Consider the following 17331-nt stretch of genomic DNA (forward strand, 5'->3'; position numbering starts at 1 on the left):
TAATTTCATAGGCAAAAAAGAACTGGATTGAGAACCACTGGAAAGCTCCATGGAGTAAATCTGTTCAGTGGATCTGGAAGGGAATCTAACCTCCAGACAGCACACAGGGGTCATCAATCCAGCACAAAACTGCCAGTGTTTGTGACAATCCTACAGTGACCACTCATGACATAATAGAGGACATACTTCAGACAGAAAAACAGCCACAGGGTCTTTAAAAACTAGTACAGTGATCTTTATCTAATAAATAACATGTCACAAAAAATCTATGAGGAACTACAGAATTAAAACGCACTACAGAAGGTAAATTGACATTCTTTCTAGACAAAATACTTACAGGCCTGGGGCATATATCTGGTGAAGAAATCTCTTCTTTTTCATCTTCTAAGTCAGGCCTTAAGAAGCAATCTGGAACACTTGCTGACTGTTCCTCAAGATTTTGGGATAGGCCTTGGGGTGGCATACTCTGTCGATCATCATCAAGAAGCCCTTGATTGCTAAGCTGGATTTTCTCATTCCTAGCTTTTTTGATTTCTTGTAGTTGATTGACTGTGTCCTTCACAAAGACTGTTAGTAAACCGTCTGTCAGTAAGCTGACTTTTTCAAGCTGCTGCTTTGACTTTTCCTCATTTAGTGAGGACCTCAGCTGGGCTTCCAGTTGGTTCTTTTCTCTTGTTAAAAGATCTAGAAGTGGAGTAGAGAGCTTTTCTGACACCTCAGGACATAGGTCCTCTTCCTTTTCTGTCAACTGCTGCTGCTGCTTTAATTCTTCAGAAAAAGCATTGTCTAAAGTATCGCCCTCTACAGCAATGGAAACCTTTTCTATGGCACCAGGAACGTCTTTGTTTTCCTTTGAAGAGATCAGTGAATCCACTGAAGATTGCTGGTGAACATGGGCTTCAAGTACCCCAGAAACGTCCTGTACCTTGTCTGTTTCTATTTTAAGGCTTCTATCAAGTGAGGCTTCTATATCATGCATACTAGGTAGAGAGTTCTCATAAAAATATTCAACTGCATCCTTTTCTCTATCAAATTTGGAATCTGCTGTATCTTTTTGTTCTTGATTATAGTACTGATATCGTCCATCTGAGTAAGACTCTTCATCTTCATTTATGTCTACATAGTCATCAAAGTTTTCTGGAATGTGAGATATTTTTTGAGGGGGAGCAAAAATACCATGCTTCTCTCTGCACACAAAGTATACAATGCCATCATATGTCCCATTGTTATTTCCTTCAGCTTTATCCAACTCCACTCCAGCCCAAAATCCTTTGGCAAAACTGGTCACGCCTTTGAATCGAAGAGTTCCTGGCTGAACATTGCCAATCAACACCCTATCGCCAATGTGGAAATCATGTAACTCATCTGCAACAGAAACTGAAACCAAGGAAGGGGGTTCCGTAACTCCCTGTTCATGTTCTACATCACTGCGCTCCTTACTTTTCATAAGCTCAGTGGGGGACTTGAGTTCTAATAGCCTCTCAGAGTGGACACTGCTATGAACAGAAAGGCTTTTCTCACTGAGGCACTCACTGATTTCATCATCACTGCCCAAGCTAGTGGCTCTACTTGTAGAGTTCTTTGTTGGCCGTGACTCATCTCTGCAAGATTGAGAGTCTTTCCTGAGTGACAACAAAGATGACACCTCAAAGTCATCTTTGTACAGTTCAGCTGAAATGTCTTTCTTGAGAGAAGACACTTCAAAATCTTCAGAGTATGATGTCTCCTTAGGAGCAAAAAGATGCTCTGACAAAGATGAGTCCCTTTCCTTTATGTTCCTTTGTTCATGAACTTCTTTTTCTGATTGGGTGCTTGTACTGTGATCAGTACCTTGATCTGACTCTCTCTCTTTCAACTGTTTTTTATGAAGATTTTCAATGGCTAATCTAACTAAGTCTTTCTGAACATTTACAGAATCTAAAGGAAGATCCTTCCTTGAAAGAATTTCAGATGAATCTCCCTGTTCCAGGTCTAGTTTCAGTAAGACATCAGACTTCCTACATTGTTTTGAATAGGCCTCTTCAATCACACTCTCTTCCAATTTTGCATAGTCCACTTCTTGTATTTCTGATTTTTGACTAGCTTCTTCAACCTTGGCATCTAACACATCCAGAATTCTATTAGGGGCATTCAATTCTTTGAGAAGAGATAATGAAGGTACATTTTCTAAAGAATCGCCAGATTCTGCTCTGGCTTTCCTTGATGATCTAAGAATTGGGGATGAAGTCTGAAAATGCTCTTCTGTTTGTCTATCCAATTCAATGACTCTCTTCGCATATGCAGATAAAGACCTTTCCGATACTGATCTCTCAGAACCTGCCAATGCAGCATCTTTCAGGAAAAGAAAAAAAATCTTATCAAAATTATTTAATCATAACCTTTTAACTGCTGGAACCAAAGGTTAAATAAAAGCCAAATCTTCATGAGGAAAAACTCTGGTCAATAAATATAACCTGTTTTGGTTACCATATAAGGTAAGTTTTTCCTTTAAGAGAGTATATTGCCCCAACAATAACCAGAACATTTAGAATGACTGGAAATTTAAAGTTTGAAATATTTCTTAAGGGCTGTCTTAACTTATAAAGTGAAGAAAAATGGCTCTAAGTTTATGGAGACACTGATTTGTGTGATCAATTCCTCAAATCATGTGAAACCAGATAGATATTACATACACATTATTTCATATAGGAAAACAATGAAGGAGGGACAAAGATACTTTGAAAAGAATGAATTTTCCTGGGGACTTCAACTAAGCTCTCAAATGCAAATGCAAGAGAAAAAATAACAATTTCTGCAAGTACAGTATTTTAAGAGCTAAAACTGCAGAATAAGAAAAAAAAAATACTGGATGAGCTAACAAACCAAGAGGTAAAAGTTCTGAATTCAAATCTCTATTTTGTCATTGTTTCTACATAGGCTTTTTTATGCCTCAGTTTTATTTCCTCATTGAATTACAGTTTATTTTCAATAATTCTTATCTTTCTTTGGATTAAGTTGAAAAATATACATGTATATAACCACTTAACCCTGAGAAATAGTATAGGCTGAAAAAAATATATAATCAGTTATAAAATTTGATTAAGGGAGAATTTAGGGATGCCGATGATATACTCAACCATTATAGATTAATGTCTTTATGCTTCAGTTTTTAAATTTATATATAACCAATAAATCACTTTTATATAAAAGTAACTTAAAATTTCAATAATTATTATCTTTAAGAAATTCATTTTTTAATCAAAACGCTGTATAATTATATACTCCCTTGCATAAATTCTTAAGTCTAGTGGATACAGCGTCATTATTTTCCCTAGTTACATACCAACATGTTCAGCAATGGACTCCAACGACCCTCTGGCACGCTCTGATTCTGTTAGTGATTTCCAGTTCTTTGCTGTTTCAGATCTGAAACAAAAAAATAAAGAGTAGAAATAAATGTACTGCTGATATTGTAATAACTGGTAACAACAAGCAGTCAACTCTCAGAAAACTACTTCTTCACAGGAGGTATTCCAACCTGTCACTTTCACCAAGCCTGTTTCTGGCCTTCATCACTCTCAGTAGACAATCTTGCCTCTTTTAATGAGAAAAACAGAGGCCATCAGCATGACCTTTCTTACCCTGAGCCTTTCTACCTACAAATGTATCCATATTCATAGCCATCCCAACTGCCTTTCCTTCTGTCTGCAGGAAAGAAAGAGGTGTGTCTTTCACACTTATTCAAAGCTGATTGTTTGAACCTCCTGCCGAAAATCTCACACATTGCCTCAGCCTCATTAATGGTACTCTTCAGTCACACGTTCACTTTCCTAGAACCTTCAGTCCTTCAACCTGGAGATTTTTCCCCTTCGCTTATAAGTACGCCATGAGCCTCAAAATTTTACCTCTCAATTCTTCATTCTTCCACCTCCTGGCTGCTGTCCTCTCTTATTCTTTAAGTTAACAGAAAGAGCTACATTCTTCATTTTCTTGCCTTCTCTTTATTTGCTAAGTCATAGTATTTGGCTTCCGCTTCTCTTTATAATGCCTTTAAATGCTATTTTATCATAATTAGTACTTGGCTCCCTTTTATTCTCTCTGAACGCGTATCTTCCTTGGGTGATGTTGCTATATATACGCTTTCAACCACCATCTTTATGCTCCTCATCCCATATATATCTTACACTGACATCTTTCCTAGATAATTCTCCTTAGGTGAACCATGTGCACCTGAAAATTTGTATTCTAAAACCAAAGTCATAAGCTACCCACAAAAGAACATCTGACTTTCCATTCAGGCTAATGGAATGTTGACCCAACCATTTAAGAGAAACCTGGGAGTCATTCTAGATTTCTCTTGTTCCCCTATCTAGCATTTCAGTGAGGTCTACTTCTCAAATATTTTCTTTTAAGTGTTTTTAAGAATAAATTCTTTTTTTTTTTTTTAAACTAAACTCTATCCCCAATGTGGGGCCTGAACTCACAATCCCAAGATCAAGGGTCACATGTTCTACCAACTGAGCCAGCCAGGCACTCCTGCTTCTTAAATATTTCCAAGTTTATTTCCTATCTCTGTTCTTATTTCCACTGATTATTTGAAGCCTGGTCTAGACTCCTGTTCTCCCTGCTTCCGAGTTTGCTCTCTTCTATTTCTCCTTCATATACTAGTCAGAAAAAGCTCTCTGAACACAAATGTGATCACATCATTCTCTGGTTAAAATCCTCCAAGAGTCTGGTTAATAAAACCATAAAGCAATTCATTAGTGTATTATGTAGAAATCTAAAAATAAAATTTACAGATGTGTAATATAATGGAAAAATGTATATATTACAAAAAAAAAAACATATAAAATCTAAGCATAAGAAATCCTAAAAGGAAATACATCTAATTGTTGACATTTGCAATTCTGGGATAGTTCAGTATATGATTTAAACTTTTCTTCTTTTTACTGCTTCCCTCAATATTCTAATTAAAATAATAACAGTAACTAATACGCAGTGCTAATTGTATGCTAAGCTCTGATCTAAGTTAAGTCTTTTAATTCTCATAACAAGTTAATTAGTTAGGTATTATTATAGGGATATAAATCCCTATTAAAAAAAATAAGCACAGAGGGATTAAATAACTTGCCCAACAAAGTTAAATAGCTAGCTGGTACTGAAGCCATGATTCAAACTGAGGTAATGAGAAATTAATTATCATGAGTCTCTATTATTTTTGTAACAGACTTAAAAATCCCTAAGTATTTTTTGGGAAAGCCTTCAAAGGCTTCCCATCTTCTGAAAAGTAAAGTAGAAACTATATTATGAATGAGTGAGTACAAGGTTTTCACAATTCAGTTTTTATTTTTCCAGTCTCTTCTAACATTAGCAACATTCTATAATGTTCAGTTTCTTTAACATGCCAAGCTCCCTGCTGCTTTTGGTCATTCATCGATGTCCTTCTCTGAAATGACCCCTATTTCTCAGTCCCACTGACTGCTTACCTCCTACTCATTGCTCAAAATTCAGTTTAAGTATTGCAACCTCACTTTTTTATATACAATCTCCAATGCTGCCTCTCAGTATTCTGTATTTGCACTGACTGGCTGCATAATATTCCATCCCTGGGAAGACCCTTAAGTTACTGGGCTATTCACGTATTTCTGGACATAAAGATATTGCATATTTTCTCAAACTAGGTTTCCAGGAGTGAAATTATGGAATCATAAGTTACAGGTTGTTTTTTACTTCTGAAACACTGGCAAACTGCTTTGCAAAAGTCTATTGCTACTAGCAATACTGGAGGATACTATTTTCATTGTGCCCACCAGATTTCAGGATTCAGAATATATTTTTAAACCTGTACCTTATGATAAATTCGATTTGTGATTACATCATACATAACAACTCTAGTGAAAGTAAAAATATTGGTTAAAATTAACTTCACAGTTACTTAAAAGATAGCTTCTACTAAAAGTCTTCCCTTAATTCTTTTCTCAAACAAGGCAGAACATAGAGAAGTTATCAAAAATTTCTACCTGTGTAGTGGAAGGGGCTTGATCTTGGGTTTTTCAGAAGCTGAGGAGAGTGTTTTAATTTGAGGCTTGGCTGTTGGTGATGTTTCCAAATCTCGGCTAAGCTCTGCTTCAGTTTTCTTAATGAATTCATCATATGACTAGTTTAGAAAAATCAGAGGAGTCACTATACAGAATTTTTTAAAAAAACCATTTTAAATTAGAAAATAGTATATCTTATGGTAAAATATTCAAACAGGAAAGAAGATGTAATGTAAAAATCTTTCTCCCAGTATCCATGTCATTCCCCAGAGTGCTATCAACATTTACTTGTAGATCCTTCTTGAAACAGACTATATATAAGCATACATGTGGAACCATAATCCTAATATGAGTTAGAAAATGACAAAGTCTCATTTTACAAAAATTTAATACCTATGAAGCAATCATTTGGGTCCTGCCCCATTAAAAAACTTCTTTAGCTGACTATGTAATTATTCTTTTAAGGGTGTCCTAATACTTCCATGTTATTTTTAAGAAGTTTAGGCATTACGCAGAGTTCAATGGCAGCTTCTTGGGAATACAAATCCTTGGGAATACAAAGCCTGAAGAAGGAAGGCTGTGATTAGAGAACATGATAGTTCAGAATTACAAAAAATGTTATCAGCCATTCTATAAACACTGATGTGTAATTCTGATTTGGATGAAATCTAAGGGAAGTCCTTTATCTATTATATTTCTTAGTTTTCTGGGCTAAAATCCCTACTTTTATATCTCTATTTGAGACTATAGCTGTTTTGTTCAACACTGTATATCCAGTACCTACTCAGTGTTTGGCCCCAAACAGGCTGTCAGTCAACATCATAGAATGAATGAATGACCATATGGATGCTACTCAGTTGCTACAGATCCCTAAAACTTGGGCTGAAATCCCTACTTTCACAACTTTCACTATCCATATCCTCTAAATTTTCAAATGTTTTGGTAAAGTAACTTCTGGTATTAAACACACACCAAAGCTAGATGGTCTAGCTAGCTAGGTATATATGAGGACTATAACTTCTCAGATCTGAAAGCTATACTTACGTGGATGTAGTTGACTTATCACATCTGTGATTAAATAAACTCCCGAAGATTTTTTATATGAAATGCTATATATATTATGTTTTTCTCCACCATATACTATAATTCTAAAACCTAAATACACAACTTTCTTTTGTCTGTAAACCATCTAGTAAAATGTTGAATGAGATGGATCCTATGGCACTTCTCCAGAGACCCTTCTGGCTGGCATATCCATTAATGAAGAATTTTGAGCAATGCTATTCAATCTAATAGTATTTCATTTAATTTTCAATGGCTCCATTACCTTACACTAGTGCTTTTAAATTCTGGGTCCCACCCTAGATTATTAATCCCTCTGGGAGGGAGACTGGATATTTGTATTTTTCAAAGAGCTCCCCAGTTAATTCTAACGTGTGGTCACATTGAAGACTACTGACTTGAAGTCCAAACTCATCCGTCTGATTCTAAGACCCTGAACGTGATCTTTATTGTTGAATTTTGTTTCCCACTATTTTCCACCATGAACTTGCCAGTATGGCTATTACTTAAGCACTTCCCTTACTTCTAAACATCTGTGCAAGTTATAGCCCCTGATCCCATCTCTGTATTGTGTACCTGTGTGAATGTCTATTTTCTCCACATCTGTCAGCAGCCCTGTTTTCTATGTGGAAGATAGGACACAAAATTTAGAATTAGAGATCTATTAAAATCTAGCTTTACCACTTCTGAGTGGTGTGTCCCTGAATAGCATTACTCTCCCTGAAACTCAACTTCCTCATCCATAAAACTGTAGACAGTAAAGCCACTGTTGCTTGAGGATAAAATGAATACATGTAAAGTCATTAGCTGAATTCTGGCATACAAATAGGCACTTAAATATTTGATGACTAAATTAATAGATGTAGGAGGAATACATATTTGGTGTTACCACAACAAGGACCATTGAAAGGACAGAAATACTGACTAACAGAACCAAAAGATTTTTAACATTTACAGAACCTAGAATCCTACAATGAAATCAACTGCCTTGAAATTTTGAGACTTCCTATTATTGGAAGTGTTCAGGTAGAAGCTGAATGGTCTTCTCTGGTGATGCCGTGAGAAGGGATTCTTGCGAGGAGCAGGATGTTCAGATTGATTCTATGATGAATGTGGCATTTTAGGAACACTAGGCTGGCAGAAGGTATGCAAGTATTAGGGAAGCAACAGAGACAGGGGCATTTAAGAGGCCATGCAGAGAGCAGAGATAAGGGGTCATGAGGCCCCAGTGGGCTCGATGGCAGCTGGAATGGAAAAAGCAAGCAGACTCATTTAAAAAAAAAAAAAAAAAAAAAAAAAAAGTACCAGTGAGATCTGGTAACCAGAAGGATAAGAGAAAACAAAATGAGGAAATATCAAAACCAGGTTTCCAGCTGGGGCAGAATCAGGGAAGGCTGCTAGAGCATGGGAGAAGTCTAGTTTAGAATTATCACTTCTGAGCCATTCAAATAGGACAATATGTCATGAAACATCATTCTGCTTAAAAAAAAAACAAAAACAAATTGTTTTTAAAAAGGCAGTAAGTTTCAATAGCTAGAATTATTTATCTTTTTTTACAGAATTATTCATCTAATGATTCTTTGCTTAAGAGGGCGTGAATTTCAATCTTTCACAGACCTAATCTTTCTTATTTAAAAAAAAAACCTCTTATTTTAATTTGATTTTAAGAATATTTACTTAATACTTGATGCCATAAGATTTATTTTTTTATTTAATGTTTTATTTATTTTTGAGACAGACAGAGACAGAGCATGAGCAGGGGAGGGGGAGAGAGAGAGAAAGACACAGAATCCAAAGCAGGCTCCAGGCTCCAAGCTGTCAACACAGAGCCCGATGTGGGGATCGAACTCATGAACCACGAGATCATGACCTGAGCCAAAGTCGGATGCCCAACCGACTGAGCCACCCAGGCACCCCAAGATTTATTATTTTAATATTTAATGTTTTAAGCAAGAGTTTGTTTAGATAACCTTGGATTTCTTTTAAAAAGAAGTTAAAATGTGGCACCAAACTAATAATGAAAAATTCTACGCCATTACTTTATTAACAACATTTAAAAAACATTTTAGGCTTCAATATACATTAGCCTTGATACTGAACCCCCTTCCTATGTCTAACCTCTAACTGTTTGATCAGACTGGCTTCTTGGGCTTTCAGTCTTTCCTTCTGCCGTTTTCTCTGTTCCTTCTTCAGCTGGTCCACAACTGATTTTCTTTTCCGCAGCTCATCCTTTAGGGCTCTGATCCTACCTTCAATGTCACTTTGGTCAGATGTTGTTTCTGAAAGGGAAATAAAATCTTTCATTTTAACTTGAGAATGAAGTTAATTTAATAACTACTAATGAAAGCAGCAAGGTGATACTACACTTACAGTCAACCTAACATTTAAAATTAAGGAATTGAGGGGCGCCTGGGTGGCGCAGTCGGTTAAGCGTCCGACTTCAGCCAGGTTACGATCTCGCGGTCTGTGAGTTCGAGCCCCGCGTCAGGCTCTGGGCTGATGGCTCAGAGCCTGGAGCCTGTTTCCGATTCTGTGTCTCCCTCTCTCTCTGCCCCTCCCCTGTTCATGCTGTGTCTCTCTCTGTCCCAAAAATAAATAAACGTTGAAAAAAAAAATTAAAAAAAATAAAATAAAATTAAGGAATTGGAGCTTTTGAAAAAAAATTTATTAGTGATTTGCATCTCTCTTTTCCCTGAAATATAGTGGGCGGTTGGTCCTTCCTACTTATTTTCACTTTCTAATTGTACTATTTGAAACCTCAAATAAATCTTAAGATACCCTATCTTGATGAGATAAACAACCAGAAATTGAGGAACTTTTAAGCTAGTGAAATTTGGGCATCGTGAGGAATTATTTCCTGGTGACAAGAGAAACATATTTATCTTTCCTTCCCCTTAGCTATTAATAGTTTTTAAGTCCTATTAAAATAAAAATGAAACTTTGCCATTTTACACTGACTGTGAATCATCAGTTGATGTCTTAATACCATATAAAAGGAAAGAAAGAAATTATAAATAAATATACTCTGCTATGACCTTTCTTTAGAAGCTCTTAAAATATTTAAAATAGCTAAAATGAAGCTAGTTAAATCTTATTTTCTTCCCAACAGTTCCCTACACATATACACGCACGTACAAAGTAGATGTCCAGTCACAGCAAAATCATGAAAAAGACATTTCATTATAATAAGTGTCACATACATGCTATGAAAATACTGTCATTTAAAGATGCTGCTTATTTCACTACACATGGAAATTACGCAGAATAAAAATGATTATTCCTCACACCTCCTCCCCAAATCAAGTAATAATATCATTTCCACACACTAATGTCGAGTGAGACATTTAATAGCCATAGAAATACTATTACAATAGAAATACTATTGTATAAAATCTGAAGACTCAAATGTATGCTACAACATTAAACCATAAATAACCAGGTTTTTTTTCAGGTACTTCAGATTAAATTGCATAAGAACTAGTTATGGAACTTATTTAAATGCAAAAGGATTATAGTCTTTTTTAACAGAATGATCCCAATATCTGGATTAGAAATAATGAAATCTAGGGACGCCTGGGTGGCTCAATCAGTTGAGCAGCCAACTTCGGCTCAGGTCATGATCTCGCAGTCCGTGGGTTCAAGTCCCGCATCGGGCTCTGTGCTGACAGCTCAGAGCCTGGAGCCTGTTTCAGATTCTGTGTCTCCCTCTCTCTGACCCTCCCCTGTTCATGCTCTGTCTCTCCCTGTCTCAAAAATAAAATAAAAGGTTTTAAAAAAAATTGAAAAACAGTTTAAAAAAAAAAAAGAAATAATGAAATCTAAGTTCCTGTCACTTCTATGTTGCTAACTTTAGGTACCTCAGGAAAGTAATACCCATCTTATACCACTGGTGGCATCATCGTGAGTCCTTAGCATGGGCAAAGCTCACTGTTTATCGATCAACACTCATAAAATAGCATAATAATAAAGGCCATTTTCTTTTTTTTTTTTTTTTAATTTTTTTTTTCAACGTTTATTTATTTTTGGGACAGAGAGAGACAGAGCATGAACAGGGGAGGGGCAGAGAGAGAAGGAGACACAGAATCGGAAACAGGCTCCAGGCTCCGAGCCATCAGCCCAGAGCCTGACGCGGGGCTCGAACTCACGGACCTTGAGATCGTGACCTGGCTGAAGTCGGATGCTTAACCGACTGCACCACCCAGGCGCCCCTAAAGGCCATTTTCAACTCTGGATCTGTTACTGGTAATTGGTAAGGTAAGTTTGACCCCTACTGATTTCTAGAATTAATGTGTAGATTAAATAAGGTGTACAAAGCACACAGCACAGCACCTGAACTACCATAAAAGCTCAAAAAATGGTGGTAAGAGTAATACTCACATAAAACAAACATTTTATGCAGCTATATTTTAGGTAACAGATTTTCCAATCTAAAACTAAAAATGCTGGTGGTGAGAAAAGAGCCACTGAGTATCTCCCCTATGTTTTCTTCTAATTGCTGAAGAAAAGAATCAATTGCTTTCAGGGTTAAAAGGTTCTGAGCCCTTTGCAGAGATTCAATTGATGATTCTAGTGTAATAATTTGGGGTAGGACTGCAGGTTGACCTAAAAGTTAAAATCTTTCTAAAATGAAGTATAAACCCATATCTTTGCATCTTCTAAAAACTGAGCTTCTTTTAGCTGGATAAGCTTTTATGTGCTTCCAAACCTCAAGACATGGATAAAATTTGAAGACTTTGATAAAATTGTGTGGGGGATCACTATACTCCCAGACACTTAGTTTCAACTTTGTCCCCCCTCTCAAAATGATTATTTTAAATTAGTATATACACTCTCTCTCTGCCCCTCCCCCGTTCATGCTCTGTCTCTCTCTGTCCCAAAAATAAATAAACGTTGAAAAAAAAAAATTAAAAAAAAAAAAAAGGGGGGGGGGGCGCCTGGGTGGCGCAGTTGGTTAAGCGTCCGACTTCAGCCAGGTCACGATCTCACGGTCCGTGAGTTTGAGCCCCGCGTTGGGCTCTGGGCTGATGGCTCAGAGCCTGGAGCCTGTTTCCGATTCTGTGTCTCCCTCTCTCTCTGCCCCTCCCCCGTTCATGCTCTGTCTCTCTCTGTCCCAAAAATAAATAAACGTTGAAAAAAAAAAATTAAAAAAAATAAATTAGTATATACATATTTAATAATTTATTGTCAAGTTAGCTAACATACAGTGTAGTCTTGCCTTCAAATTAATATATTTTAAAAACTGCACATGCCAGCAATGATTTTTCTTTTTTTTTTTTTTTTGTAATTTTTTTAATGTTTATTTATTTTTGAGAAAAAGAGCATGAGCAGGGGGAGGGAGACAGAATCTGAAGCAGGCTCTAGGCTCTGAGCTGTCAGCACAGAGCCCGATGCGGGACTCAAACCCACAAACTGTGAGATCATAACCCGAGCCGAAGTCAGACGCTTAACTGACTCAGCCACCCAGGTGCCCCGCCAGCAGTGACTTTTCTAATAAAAATATGTATCATCTATGCTTGTGAAGATTTAAAAGTAGTTGATGAGAAACTTGGGAGTTTTTAGATGAACAACCTTAGGAAATGTTTCTATTTTTAAGTACTAAAGAAGCCAAAAGTGTACAAATGAAAGGTAGAAATTAAATAAATAAAAGTCTATGAGAATGAGTGGGAATACATTATATACCTGCCAAATATAGTATTACTGCATAATATTCATCATTAGTAACGGGGTGCCTGGGTGGCTCAGTCGGTTAAGCATCTGACTTTGGCTCAAGTCATGATCTCGTGGTTTGTGAGTTAGAGCCCCGCGTGGGGCTCTGTGCTAACAGCTTGGAGCCTGGAGCCTGCTTTGGATTCTACGTCTCCCTATCTCTCTGCGCCTCCCCCACTTGCATGTGCTTGTGCTCGCTCTCTCTCTCTCTCTCTCTCTCTAAAATAAACATTTTAAAAAATTCATCATTAGTAACATCTAAAAATCTCTAGAATTTTTTTTTTTAACCCAAACAACTCACTGAATGAATTTATTGCCTTTATGGAATTATCTTCTACAAGGTTTTTTTGGGTGGTGACGGAGAGAGGAGGGGACAGGTAAATGATATTTCAGTTTGTTTAAACTAACGTCAAGACAGAATAACCTGATGGACAGAATGATCTAATAGAAAAAATTAAGTTTCTGATTATTTCACACAGGCAGCCTCTAATAATTTGGCTGATAAATTCTTTATCACTTGAGAAAGGCTTATATAACTCCACTATGTTAAAACTGACCACTTCCATAAACATTGCATTTAATGATGTCATCATCAATAGGTAGATGGCATCTGGAGTTTAGAAATCTCAGAGCTATTTTTCCAAAACCATTCTCACTTGAGTATGTTTTACCAATAAAACAGTATCTTATTAACATTATTAATCCTTAGTCTGTAACTCATGCAAGGCTGGTTACAATATTATTCCACTGAACAGATGGAAAAGACTATCCAATATGGGAAAGAAAGCTGAAGAAAGTCACCAGTAAGTAGTAGAGCTAAGATATGAATTCATAGTTGTTGTTTTTTTAATTTTTTAATGTTTATTTATTTCTGAGAGAGAGAGACAGAGAATGAGTCGGGGAGGGGCAGAGAGAGAGGGAAACACAGAATCAGAAAGCAGGCTCCAGGCTCTGAGCTGTCAGCATAGAGTCCAACGCAGGGCTCGAACTCACAAACCATGAGATCATGCCCTGAGCCAAAGTCAGACACTTAACCGACTGAGCCACCCAGGCACCCCTAAATCCATGTTTTCAAGTATCAAGTTTATGTCTACTGACATGTTACTACACTAGTAGTAACTTTTTGCCAGAGTACCTCAAAGCAAATACATAAAAATAATAATATTCAACAGATAAATATGATATACAACATTCTTCAACTGGCTTGAGCTAGTAATCTCATTTCTAAGAATTTATTCTTACTGAAATATTCCACAAGAAGATGTTCATTACAACTTTACTGGCTGGGAATGCAAGCTGGTGCAGCCACTCTGGAAAACAGTATGGAGGTTCCTCAAAAAACTAAAAATAGAACTACCCTACGACCCAGCAATTGCACTACTAGGCATTTATCCACGGGATACACGTGTGCTATTTCGAAGGGACACATGCACCCCCATGTTTAGAGCAGCACTATCAACAATAGCCAAAGTATGGAAAGAGCCCAAATGTCCATCGATGGATGAATGGATAAAGAAGATGTGATATATATACACAATGGAGTATTACTCAGCAATCAAAAAGAATGAAACCTTGCCATTTGCAACTATGTGTATAGAACCAGAGGGTATTATACTAAGTGAAATTAGTCAGTCAGAGAAAGACAAATATCATATGACTTCACTCACATGAGGACTTTAAGGGACAAAACAGATGAACATAAGAGAACGGAAACAAAAATAATATAAAAACAGGGAGGGGGACAAAATAGAAGAGACTCATAAATATGGAGAACAAATTGAGGGTTGCTGGAGGGGTTGTGGGAGGGGGGATGGGCTAAATGGGTAAGGGGCACTAAGGCATCTACTCCTGAAATCATTGTTGCACTATATGCTAACTAATTTGGATGTAAATTAAAAAAAATTAAAAATAAAATTAAAAAAAAAAACATTATTGGCAATTTTGACAAAATCTAAATGATCATCACTAGGGAAATATTTAAGTAAGTTATGGTATATCTACTCTTTGAAATATTATGCAGTTATTCAAAAATAAGGGTGATTTAAAAATATGGGTGTGGGAACCTCCAATGATTTATTATCATTTGAAACACTGAAAACAGGGGGTACAGAATAGGATCAAAGACCAAAAACAGAATAATATTTTTCACTTTTTCTTTATTAAATGTCTACTCTCAAATGAAAACTAAAAATGAGCTCAAAAGGCATACACTCAATATAGTGTTAACCTTCCTTGGAATTCTCATAAACTGAGCATTGCCTGTATAGATATGCTTCCCAAGATCAGATCTTGTGTACATTGAAGTCTTACAGAATAGAGGCTGTTCATGGTTTCATAATCTAATAGCACAGAGTTTTATAGCAGAATAGAGACTATAGGAGAATAGACAATGTTCCCCACTGCCATGTGCAGTTGATTCTCTACCTTTCCTCCTTTGAAACTTAGGCTATCCTGCCCTACCTCCTCCTCTCTCTCTCCATGGTCACCATTAATTCATTCAAGAAACACTGAAGGGGCTCCTGGGTGGCTCAGTCGGTTGAGCATCCGACTTTGGCTCAGGTCATGATCTCACAGCTTGTGAGTTCGAGCCCCACATCGGGCTCTGTGCTGACGACTCAGAGCCTGGAGCCCGCTTTGGCTTCTGTGTCTCCCTCTCTCTCTACCCCTAACCCACTCGCATTCTGTCTCTGTCTCTCTCAAAAATGAATAAACATTTAAAAAAAAAAAAAAAGGAGCATTTAATAAATACCTGCCATGTGCAATGCAAAGTACCTGGTAGGTCCTGGTGCCACCAATTATTAATAAATTAGACTCTCCTTTCCAGAAGTCTATATGCTAGTAGGGGAGACCTGCTGGGTAAAGTCTGGTTACAATTTATATGCTGTCTGGTATAAGCTGATGCACAGAGCACTATGGGAACACATAAGCAGTGTCTGGAACATAGAAAAAAATATTCCACAAGTGTCTGATGAATAAATGACTTGCCCATTAACAACCCAAGAATATAACAGTTTGTCACATTTTGTGTAATTAGGGAAATAATTAATTATCAATGAAAAGCACTGAATTATGTGATTTACTCTTGGCAAGAAAAAAGCCTTTACAAATGAGAGAAAGGATAACATTACACTAACATATGGACAGACAAAGCTTATTAAAGAGGTATTCAAATATAATACAAAGAAAACTCCTTGTTATTACTCTTACCTGACTGTGTCATAGATAATGACTCATCTGACCAACTAGAACAGTGTTGATGGGACTTGATAGGTAGACGATACTGTCCTCCAGTCCTATGACTTCCTTTGCTAGACTCCTGCTTTGACACTGATGTGCAGCTTTTGGGAGGTGACTGTTCAAACGGAAAACCAAATGGGAAGTTTTTTGTGATACAGTTGTAAAATCCAGTTAGCATTTGACATACCAAGAAGTTAATAATATATACAAAGAGTGTTAAGTAACTCTATGACATAAAAAGTAAAAACAGTTTACAAATTATACAAAGGATAAATCGACCTCAATTTTTTTTAAGTTATACAAAAAAGTTACAGAGAAGCATGCTTTTTAGAGAGGTTTAAAATAAAGTAGGAGGAGGGGGAGCCTGGGTGGCTCAGTGGGTTAAGCGGCCGACTTCGGCTCAGGTCATGATCTCGCGGTCCGTGAGTTCGAGCCCTGCGTCGGGCTCCGTGCTGACAGCTCAGAGCCTGGAGCCTGTTTCAGATTCTGTGTCTCCCTCTCTCTGACCCTCCCCCGTTCATGCTCTGTCTCTCTCTGTCTCAAAAATAAATAAACATTAAAAAAAAAATTAAAAAAATAAAATAAAGTAGGAGTGGCTATTGTATAAGTGATAGTTACCCTCTTATTCATTTATTTTTTTTAATTTAAAAAATTCTAAACACGGGAGCGCAGATATCTTTTCGACATAGTGATTTCATTTCCTTCAGAAGATTCCACCCAGAAGTGGAGCTGCTGGATCATATGGGAATTCTCCACTGACAGATAAATGATAAAGAAAATGTGGTGCATGTGTGCACAAGTGCACGTGCATGTGCACGCATGCACGCGCACACACACACACACACACACACACAGGAACACACTATTCAGCTGTAAAGAAAGAAGGAAATCCTGCCGTTTGCAACATGGATGAACCATGAGGGCATTATGCTAAGGGGAATAAGTTAGAGAAAGATAAATACTGTACGATCTCACTTATGTGTAGAATCTAAAAAAAAAAAACAAAAAAACTCAACTCATAGAAAAAGAGATCAGATTTGTGGTTACCAGACGTGGGGGTTGTGGGGAAATTGGGTGAAGGTGGGAAGGGTACAAACTTCCAGTTATAAAATACATAAGTCCTAGGGATGTAATGTAAAATGGGATGACTAGAGTTAAACATTGCTGTGTGGTATATGTGAAAGTTGCTAAGGGAGGAGCATAAAAGTTCTTGTTACAAGGGAAAATTTTTTTAACTTTATGAGGTGAGAGATGTTAACCAAACTTACTGTGGCCATCATTTCACAATGTATGTATGCCAAGCCATTAT

General features: G+C 37.0%; 1 protein-coding gene across 3 annotated transcripts in view; it reads right to left on the bottom strand.

Annotated features, from left to right (window-relative positions):
* CEP350 (centrosomal protein 350) overlaps window positions 1-17331 on the bottom strand; it is a 158007-nt gene that overhangs the window by 20670 nt on the left and 120006 nt on the right. For all 3 annotated transcript variants that reach the window (XM_047840249.1, XM_047840247.1, XM_047840250.1), the window contains exons 30-34: window positions 15993-16137; window positions 9198-9358; window positions 6000-6136; window positions 3323-3405; window positions 338-2331 (exon numbers count right to left, since the gene is read on the bottom strand). In XM_047840249.1, the coding sequence (XP_047696205.1) occupies window positions 338-2331; window positions 3323-3405; window positions 6000-6136; window positions 9198-9358; window positions 15993-16137 (2520 nt within the window). The remainder of the gene's footprint in view (window positions 1-337; window positions 2332-3322; window positions 3406-5999; window positions 6137-9197; window positions 9359-15992; window positions 16138-17331) is intronic.

This window comes from Prionailurus viverrinus, chromosome F1 (assembly GCF_022837055.1).
Source record: "Prionailurus viverrinus isolate Anna chromosome F1, UM_Priviv_1.0, whole genome shotgun sequence".
NCBI lineage: Eukaryota > Metazoa > Chordata > Mammalia > Carnivora > Felidae > Prionailurus > Prionailurus viverrinus.